This window comes from Salvelinus alpinus, chromosome 2, assembly GCF_045679555.1.
Source record: "Salvelinus alpinus chromosome 2, SLU_Salpinus.1, whole genome shotgun sequence".
Lineage (NCBI taxonomy): Eukaryota > Metazoa > Chordata > Actinopteri > Salmoniformes > Salmonidae > Salvelinus > Salvelinus alpinus.
In genome coordinates this window covers 33,316,709-33,325,940 of record NC_092087.1, presented here as the reverse complement: position 1 = coordinate 33,325,940, position 9,232 = coordinate 33,316,709, and the positions used below count along the sequence as shown (strand labels likewise).

Here is a 9,232-nt window from a genome sequence, read left to right as displayed (position 1 = left end):
GACGGGCAGCTCAGACGGCGCTGGGCAGACGGGCAGCTCAGACGGCGCTGGGCAGACGGGCAGCTCAGACGGCGCTGGGCAGACGGGCAGCTCAGACGGCGCTGGGCAGACGGGCAGCTCAGGCGGCGCTGGGCAGACGGCAGACTCTGGCCTGCTGAGGCGCACAGTAGGCCTGGTGCATGGTGCCGGAACTGGTAGTACCGGACTGGAGACACGCACCACTAGGCGAGTGCGGGGAGCAGGAACAGGGCACACTGGACTCTCGAGGCGCACTATAAGCCTGGTGCGTGGTACCGGCACTGGTGGTACCAGGCTGAGGGCACGCACCTCAGGGCGAGTGCGGGGAGAAGGAACAGTGCGTACAGGGCTCTGGAGACGCACAGTAGGCCTGGTGCGTGGTGCCGGAACTGGTGGTACCGGGCTGGGAACACACACCACTGGGCGAGTGCGTAGAGGAGGAACAGGGCGTACTGCACTCTGGAAACGCACAGGAAGCCTGGTGCGTGGTGTTGGCACTGGTGGTACTGGGCTGGGAACATGTACCTCAGGGCGAGTGCTGGGTGCTGGAACTGGAGCCCTGGTACGTGGTGCCGGCACCGGAGGGCTGCTGCGAGGAGGTGGCACAGGACGTGCAGAGCTAGGGAAGCGCACAGGAGGCCTGGTGCGTGGAGCTGGCACAGTCTTCACCAGACGGCTAGCACGCACCTCAGGACGAGTATGGAGAGCTGACTCAGGTGACATAAAATCCCTGACACGCTCCGTCGGGCGGATGTCGTGCCTCATGCACCAAACCAGCACCTCCCTCATAACTCTCTCCTCCAATCTCCCCATTAACTCCTTTACTGCCTCTGCTTCGCTCACCGCCAATACCGCCCTGACCGGCTCTGGTTCCATCCTTGGCTCCTTACGGTAAGCAGGGGGAGTTGGCTCAGGTCTGACTCCTGACTCTGCCACACTCCCCGTGTGCCCCCCCCCAATAGATTTTTGGGGCTGCCTCTCGGGCTTCCAGCCGCGCTGCCGCGCTAGCTCCTCATAATGACGCCTCTCTGCTTTCGCTGCCTCCAGCTCTGCCTTGGGGCGACAATATTCGCCTGGCTCTGCCCAGGGTCCTTTACCGTCCAACTCGTCTTCCCATGTCCATTCCTCCTTCTCGCGCTGCTCCTGCTGCCGCTGCCTGTTACCACGCTGCTTGGTCCTTGGTTGGTGGGTGGTTCTGTAACGGCAGATTTCCTCCTCTTCGTCTGAAGAGGAGGTGTAGCAGGGATCGGACCAAGACGCAGCGTAGTTAGTGTTCATCATGTTTAATAACGACAAAACCGTGAACACTACAAAATACAAAATAACAAATGTGGCAAAACCGAAACAGTCCTATCTGGTGCATAGAACACAAAGACAGAAGACAACCACCCACAAAAACCCAACACAAAACAGGCTACCTAAATATGGTTCCCAATCAGAGACAATGACTAACACCTGCCTCTGATTGAGAACCATATCAGGCCAAACATAGAAACGGAAAACTAGACACACAACATAGAATGCCCACTCAGCTCACGTCCTGACCAACACTAAAACAAAGAAAACACAAAAGAACTATGGTCAGAACGTGACAATGTTTCTCTCTCTCACTATCTATCTATCTATCTATCTTTCTGTCTCTATGTTTCTCTCTCTCACTATTCAATTTTTCAATTCAAGGGGCTTTATTGGCATGGGAAACATGTGTTAACATTGCCAAAGCAAGTGAGGTAGGTAATATACAAAAGTCAAATAAACAATAAAAATGAACAGTAAACATTACACATACAGAAGTTTCAAAACAATAAAGACATTACAAATGTCATATTATATATATGCAGTGTTGTAACAATGTACAAATGGTTAAAGCACACAAGTTAAAATAAATAAACATAAATATGGGTTGTATTTACAGTGGTGTTTGTTCTTCACTGGTTGCCCTTTTCTTGTGGCAACAGGTCACAAATCTTGCTGCTGTGATGGCACACTGTGGAATTTCACCCAGTAGATATGGGAGTTTATCAAAATTGGATTTGTTTTCGAATTCTTTGTGGATCTGTGTAATCTGAGGGAAATATGTCTCTCTAATATGGTCATACATTGGGCAGGAGGTTAGGAAGTGCAGCTCAGTTTCCACCTCATTTTGTGGGCAGTGTGCACATAGCCTGTCTTCTCTTGAGAGCCATGTCTGCCTACGGCGGCCTTTCTCAATAGCAAGGCTATGCTCACTGAGTCTGTACATAGTCAAAGCTTTCCTTAAGTTTGGGTCAGTCACAGTGGTCAGGTATTCTGCCACTGTGTACTCTCTGTTTAGGGCCAAATAGCATTCTAGTTTGCTCTGTTTTTTTGTTAATTCTTTCCAATGTGTCAAGTAATTATCTTTTTGTTTTCTCATGATTTGGTTGGGTCTAATTGTGCTGTTGTCCTGGGGCTCTGCGGGGTGTGTTTGTGTTTGTGAACAGAGCCCTAGGACCAGCTTGCTTAGGGGACTCTTCTCCAGGTTCATCTCTCTGTAGGTGATGGCTTTGTTATGGAAGGTTTGGGAATCGCTTCCTTTTAGGTGGTTGTAGAATTTAACGGCTCTTTTCTGGATTTTGATAATTAGTGGGTATCGGCCTAATTCTGCTCTGCATGCATTATTTGGTGTTCTACGTTGTACACGGAGGATATTTTTGCAGAATTCTGCATGCAGAGTCTCAATTTGGTGTTTGTCCCATTTTGTGAAATCTTGGTTGGTGAGCGGACCCCAGACCTCACAACCATAAAGGGCAATGGGCTCTATGACTGATTCAAGTATTTTTAGCCAGATCCTAATTGGTATGTTGAAATTTATGTTCCTTTTGATGGCATAGAAGGCCCTTCTTGCCTATCTATCTATCTCTCTGTCTCTATGTTTCTCTCTCTCACTATCTATATATCTCTCTGTTTCTCTCTTACTATCTATCTCTCTGTCTCTATGTTTTTTTCTCTCACCATCTATTCAATTCAATTCAAGGGGCTTTATTGGCATGGGAAACATATGTTAACATTGCCAAAGCAGAAGAGGGAAAGAATATACAAAAGTGAAATAAACAATAAAAAAGAACAGTTAACATTACACTCACAGAAGTTCCAAAATAATCTGTCTGTCTGTCTGTCTGTCTGTCTGTCTGTCTGTCTGTCTGTCTGTCTGTCTGTCTGTCTGTCTGTCTGTCTGTCTGTCTGTCTGAGGTCCAGTCCCAGTAGCCACCCACATTCTCCCCTGTCCTGACGGAGGGCTGCATAAAGGCCTGCTCTCTCTCCATGGGTGCACACACACGCACACACACATACATACACAGGGGCGCAGGAGGGGTACAGTCTCTCGGCAGGGGCGGGGGGGATTGAGGGAAGGTGGGTACGGCACTGCCCCACACAAAGGCAGCCCTGAAATAGCCCCCTCACACAATGAGACCTGCCACTCGGTCTATGAGATAATGTCTAATTGAAAACATTGCAGCCATTGTGCTCCTGTCACCGGCTCTATTGTCCAGATAGCCCTCCCCCACCTCTCTTTTTCCATTGACGCGGCACGATTGTTCCGTGCCATTGTGGCACCCGCACCCAACTCTCTTTCTTTCTCTCTCTCTCTACCTCTCCCTCTCTCCGTATTGTTATAATTTCATTACTCGTTTGTTTTTTGTTCCGCTTCTCCTTTTGCTCCCCTGCAGATCTTTTGTTCCACACATTTAGGCACTTCATTTGGAGCCACCGCCACTCTCTGTGTGTGTGCTAAACAGGTGTCAGTTTCATGATGAGATAAAACAGGAAGTAAATCATCTGACTCTCATTCTGTAACATCACGGAAAGCTACAAACAGTTACATATACAGTATCTGCAGAGAAAATGAAGGGTCGTTGTGAAGAGAGAAGTAGTCATCTATTCACAGGCTTATCGCCTGGCCGTGCACAGCTAGGACCTTTTCCATTGTTATGAAATACCCATTGTAAATCAATAGATCTTGTTTGAACACAGTAAACCACAGAAGTGGTCACTAACCCTGGTCCTGAAGAGCTACTGTATTATGTGTGCTAGCCTTCATCCCAGCCTAGCTCTAATACACGAGATTCAGTAAGATATCAACAGACCGTGAATAACTGATCATAGAGATTCAATAGCATCAGGATTCATATGTTAACATGATTCCTGCAGCCTATTTTCCCCAAACCCTGGGGTGACTTTCCCACCTCTGGAACGCCGTGACGCCTCTGGTACCCAACAGGTTTGGCCTCAACAAACCTGCCACTGTAGATCAGATTCTGTGTTCCAGCCAAAGTCACACAATTAAAAAGCCTCCACATTTCCTCATTTTCACAAATTCTATTTAAAACAAAAAGGCGACCTTCGTATTATTCACGGTGTTAATTGGGGGTGGGGGGAAATACATGTATTGTGCATCGCGACGGCCCTGTGAAAACAAGATAAGGGCCCAGTGAACAGGTCCAAGCCGATGGCCATTCAATAGGATTGTTTGGTATAAAGATTATGAACAAGTTGAAAACAGATTATTTTTCCTTTTTGCTCTGACCAAGTCTGCCTGTCTGAGGTGAACAGTCTGGAAAGTCCCCGGCTCTGCTCTGACAGTTTCTACTGGATTCTGTCAGAGATGGTGACAGATTGCTATGTTTGACACAATGCATCTCTGCAGGTAAAATGTCATACATATACCTGTACATTTGATTGATTCTGAGGAGATAAACATACAGAGAGGAATCCGAGGTACAGTATTTATACATTTTCTCAATGAATTATTGTCATTCCATCATGCTAAGCACTAGCTAAACTGATGTTGTATTAACGTTGCTTAATGTTACAAACTTACACACATTCCCCCTTTCCCCCCCCAACAACAAAAAGACAGAGATGGCTGTCTATATTTCTGCTGACACAGTAAGTAGTATTTTCATTACCACAAGCTATCGCTAGCTGCATCTGCTGCTCCAGTTAGACGTAGAAACACATAATATCTGGTTAGATGAATTTGAATGCTTTATTTGTGAGAAACATTAAAAAAACAAGAAAAAAAAAAAAACTATAAGTTAATTAAGCACCTTTTATTTTGTGACCATGTTTTTATTTTAAACAAGAAGGGGTGGGCCTCCAACCCAAGTTTTGAATAAACAAAATAAACATGCATATAATCGCCATGTATTAAGTACCTACTGGTCCTATTCTTTCCCAGTCTCTCAGTCCAGGTCATGATATGATGCTATCAATGGGGGCTGGCTTTAGAGGGAGACACACAGACTAACAAACAAGCATACCACCCTGCGAGTCAGAATATGTACCAAGGCCACCCGGAGGTTGAAATAACAATCCCATTACAATACATCTGTACTGTATTGATGTTGTGTATTTGAAATTTTTGAATAACATTTATTCATGGGGTTTTGATATAGGCCATAGACAGAGCAGAGGTTGAAATAAATAACAACCACATACGAGTCTGAGCCCCAAAACATGTTCAATGGAGGTGCTGTGAATAGACAGAATGAGAAAAAGGGAGGGAGGTAGCCAGGATACAGACCCACACCTTGCTGAGCCAAGCCAAGGTAGGAGAGGGGTCAGGTGGCTTAGGGAGTGGTCTAAGGAGAGGAAGTAGTCTCTGGAGAGGGGGGGGGGGTCTGACCTGGGCACTGTGTCTTTTGTCTGGAAGTGGGGAGACAGAGATGGTAGAGAAGGGGAGTTGGCCCTAACACTCCTATGGAGGACTATGTATGTATGTTATGCCATTGTATGTTATGCATGTTGTGTATGAGTGTGTGACTGGTAAAGCTTTTTATGGCTGAAAGGTCACCAAAATAATTTCAATTGGCTTACAACAGACAGAAATCCTCAAGTAAGACTTGTTTGCTTGAACTGCACCACTGTGACAGTCAACTGCCAACGTCTGTAGAGTCTCACTGTTCTCAGCCTGACTTAAGAATGTGTGGGAGGCGTGTGGCATTGAGAGTCAGCCCATTCCTCCCCTCATAACACAAAGAGAGTCATCTGGCACTTGACAACGATGCCTGATGAGCGATGCATGCTGCCACAAGCTGTGGCACCCCTTCCTTTTAAGATGAGGCGCAGGGCTCCTGTCCTGTAAGGCGACACCTCGGCCCTCGCTGCTGAAGCTCCTTGCTCCTTCTCCCACTTGTGAACTCCTGTCTGTCCTCGGCTGCTCGTTTCCATCACACTTCCTCCAGATAGCCAGCCGGCCTAGTGTTGTATGTTATTAATACTATTGTTAACTGCAAACTCAAGGCTGGCCTCGCTTACTCAGATCATCATGTTACAGGTATATTGTACCCAACAGTGAAATAGCCATCCCGCTTTATATAATACGCTCTATTTATACCATATGAAATACTATGGCCACTTATGGTAAGATGTGTGGAAATGTTGATTGACATAAATGGTACTCTGCAATCAGCACAGTCTTGTATCTGAAATGTTGCAGGCAATGTTTCCTGGATTACATTTTTTTTAAATGAGAAAAGCATAGAATCCCTGCTGAAAATATATCTACATTTCTCATGATTTGCATAGTACACATCGCCATCTGGTGGATCCTCACAGCATTAACCCAAAGACCATAAAAGTGGATGCCAGTATGATGGTCAATATTGCTAGCAAATAAAATGCATCAAGCAGCATGATTCAATTGAAATTGAATTTGTAGCCAATGAAACCAACACCCTAACGGTTTTCTATTTGTTGGCTTTTGCGAGTCTCAGAAGGAATACAGGTCGACAGAATAATAAGTGATGCGTATATGATCCCTGCTCGCTAACTATGTTCCCTTTGGGATAATAAAGAGTAATTGGTTGTCATCATTGAAATGAGAACCACTAAGAAACAAAGCTCAATTTATTTCAGAGGAGGAAACATTGATAAAAGGAAAATTACATTATTCATGTTCCAAACACCTTTGAGATTCAACATTGTTTGCAAAAAAGGAAAGAAAAACATGACAAAATAGAATGTGAAAAACATCCAAAAGATCCACAAATCTGTCTGCTGGCTGTAGATGGATGTTGTCCTGTTGAGTTAAGTGGCAACACTCTGTAGCAAGGTGATGTTATCTCCTTTCAGCATGATCCTCCCTGAGAGACAGATGTAGGGAGGGATTGAGAGAGGAGGCGGATAGGTGGAGAGACAGGTGATCAGTCTAGAGTAACTGACACTTCAGCAGTCAGTAGGAGACACTCGTTCAGACCGCCGACAAAAAAGATGACTAATCATCGACAACGAATGAGAAACAACAGACTTAGTCAACTGGAGTGGCCTTTATCAATTTGATGGCATTAGGCCACAAGAGTCATCTGGTTTGAAGTGTGTTTTTTCTCCAAGGTGCTCCCCACCGGAAGAGGCATTTCCTTGTTTTTCGTCCTTGCATTTCCTTGTTTGGTCCGTGTCTCTTTTCCTATCATGTCAGACGACGTTTTGGTAGCCTATCCTGTGCAAATGTTATATCTTATGCGAGCTAGCTTTTTGCAAGTCAGACAAATGTTCAAAAACACAACCTGTTTGGACCTCCACCCATGCAAAACATTTGATTGGTTTAATAAGTGGCAACACATCGCTTGTTTCCATCTGGACTCTGCCATATATCACCCCTTTTTTTTAATCTTCCTCCTGAGACAACTTCCCCAGGCTTTCAAACAGAATGTGAGAAGCCAGGGCCTCCGAGGTTAGTCACAGACAAACTGATATTGTGGAACGTGGACAATAGCCTGCAAGTCTTATCACTGAAATGTGTATGAATCAACATGTAATACACAGAGACAAACACTGAGAAATGTGGGGTAAGAAAGACAGAAAACAAACTCAGACTTACCCAGGGGTTTCCTGTTCTTGGTCTTCATGTGAACTTCCTCAGCATCATCCAGAACCAGGTTCATGTACTCATCAAAGCCCTGAGAGAGGGAGAGGTTTGTTGGTTTCAACTACACATCTAGGCATCAGCAGCCAAGATATAGTTTCAGGAGCCTTGTCCAAGTAGAATAAGGGAGGAAACACTGGAGGAAGAGGACTTACGATGATGCAGCCCTCTATCCGCATGTTCACTTGTTCATACAGCCACACCTGTATCCGAGAACGCTGCAGGGAGAAGAGAGGCTTTGAATACATTTGAGAGATAGTTCGCTAGGTAATGTATTATGAAAGTACGAGGTCTATTTTCAACTATGAACAACAAATCATGTGACTGAAATGAAGAAAATCGTATAAAAATTCAATACTTACGTTCTGTAGATACCTGAAAATAAGGTTCTGGTGGACAGAGGGGGGGGGTCAAGGAAACTCGACAAACATATTGCTTAACTGGCTACACATGTTTTTCTGGCCATTAGCAACATTACCATCTCAAAAGTTAATTTAAGTTTAGCTACATAACCGGCCATAGTGTTTCAGTTCCTGGCCAAAACACTAAGGTCCATGTGTATTAATAGCAACGGCTCATTAATTAATAACTACGTACCACTAGCTAGTTATGATTACCATGCTAACTTAGCTACAGTGAATCAGACACAAGCCAGAGCAAAATAGCAGGCTAACGTTACAACACAATACTGCACAGAGTATTTCATGATAAAGGGATACGATTGGCTGCACCATAACCTTCTGGACCTTCTGCCCTTGTCCTCTGTACGCCATCCTCCTTGTCGGTTTAACGCTTAGTTGTCTAAAAACCTTTTTATTTCAGTCGCAGTCCGACAACAAAATTGAAATAATCACGTTGGGGTTCTCTTCAATGGCGCGCTCTAGGCCTTCCGCGTGCGCAAGCAGAGTGATTGTGCTGCAGTGCCCCTATGGGCAGGAGGTAGTTACTGCGGATTCCCCAGACAGACAGACAGTACCTCTGACTGCACTGTGCAGTTCTGAGCAGGGCTCAATGTGGGCAGGAGGTAGTTACTGCGGATTCCCCAGACAGACAGACAGTACCTCTGACTGCACTGTGCAGTTCGGAGCAGGGCTCAATGTGGGCAGGAGGTAGTTACTGCGGATTCCCCAGACAGACAGACAGTACCTCTGACTGCACTGTGCAGTTCTGAGCAGGGCTCAATGTGGGCGGGAGGTAGTTACTGCGGATTCCCCAGACAGACAGTACCTCTGACTGCACTGTGCAGTTCTGAGCAGGGCTCAATGTGGGCGGGAGGTAGTTACTGCGGATTCCCCAGACAGACAGACAGTACCTCTGACTGCACTGTGC

At 45.7% G+C, this 9,232-nt stretch overlaps 1 protein-coding gene across 1 annotated transcript; it reads right to left on the bottom strand.

The window, feature by feature from the left end:
- Positions 1 to 6,870: 6,870 nt before the first annotated feature.
- LOC139559038 (small nuclear ribonucleoprotein E) lies at positions 6,871 to 8,817 on the bottom strand. Its single transcript, XM_071374675.1, has 5 exons — positions 8,623 to 8,817; positions 8,266 to 8,292; positions 8,059 to 8,121; positions 7,859 to 7,937; positions 6,871 to 7,124 (listed from the first exon to the last, which is right to left on the bottom strand). Exons 1-5 carry the CDS (start codon positions 8,674 to 8,676, stop codon positions 7,069 to 7,071), a joined length of 279 nt encoding a protein of 92 aa, XP_071230776.1. The 5' UTR covers positions 8,677 to 8,817; the 3' UTR covers positions 6,871 to 7,068.
- Between the last annotated feature and the right edge of the window lie 415 nt (positions 8,818 to 9,232).

What these genes read in the sequence shown, in the direction of transcription:
- LOC139559038 (XM_071374675.1), bottom strand. Translation starts at nt 8,676, where the DNA reads ATGGCGTACAGAGGACAAGGGCAGAAGGTCCAGAAGGTTATGGTGCAG. An exon ending in TTTTCAGGTATCTACAGAAC is followed by an intron (nt 8,122 to 8,265) that starts GTAAGTATTGAA and finishes TTCTCCCTGCAG; the next exon opens with CGTTCTCGGATACAGGTGTG. An exon ending in GGATAGAGGGCTGCATCATC is followed by an intron (nt 7,938 to 8,058) that starts GTAAGTCCTCTT and finishes TCCCTCTCTCAG; the next exon opens with GGCTTTGATGAGTACATGAA.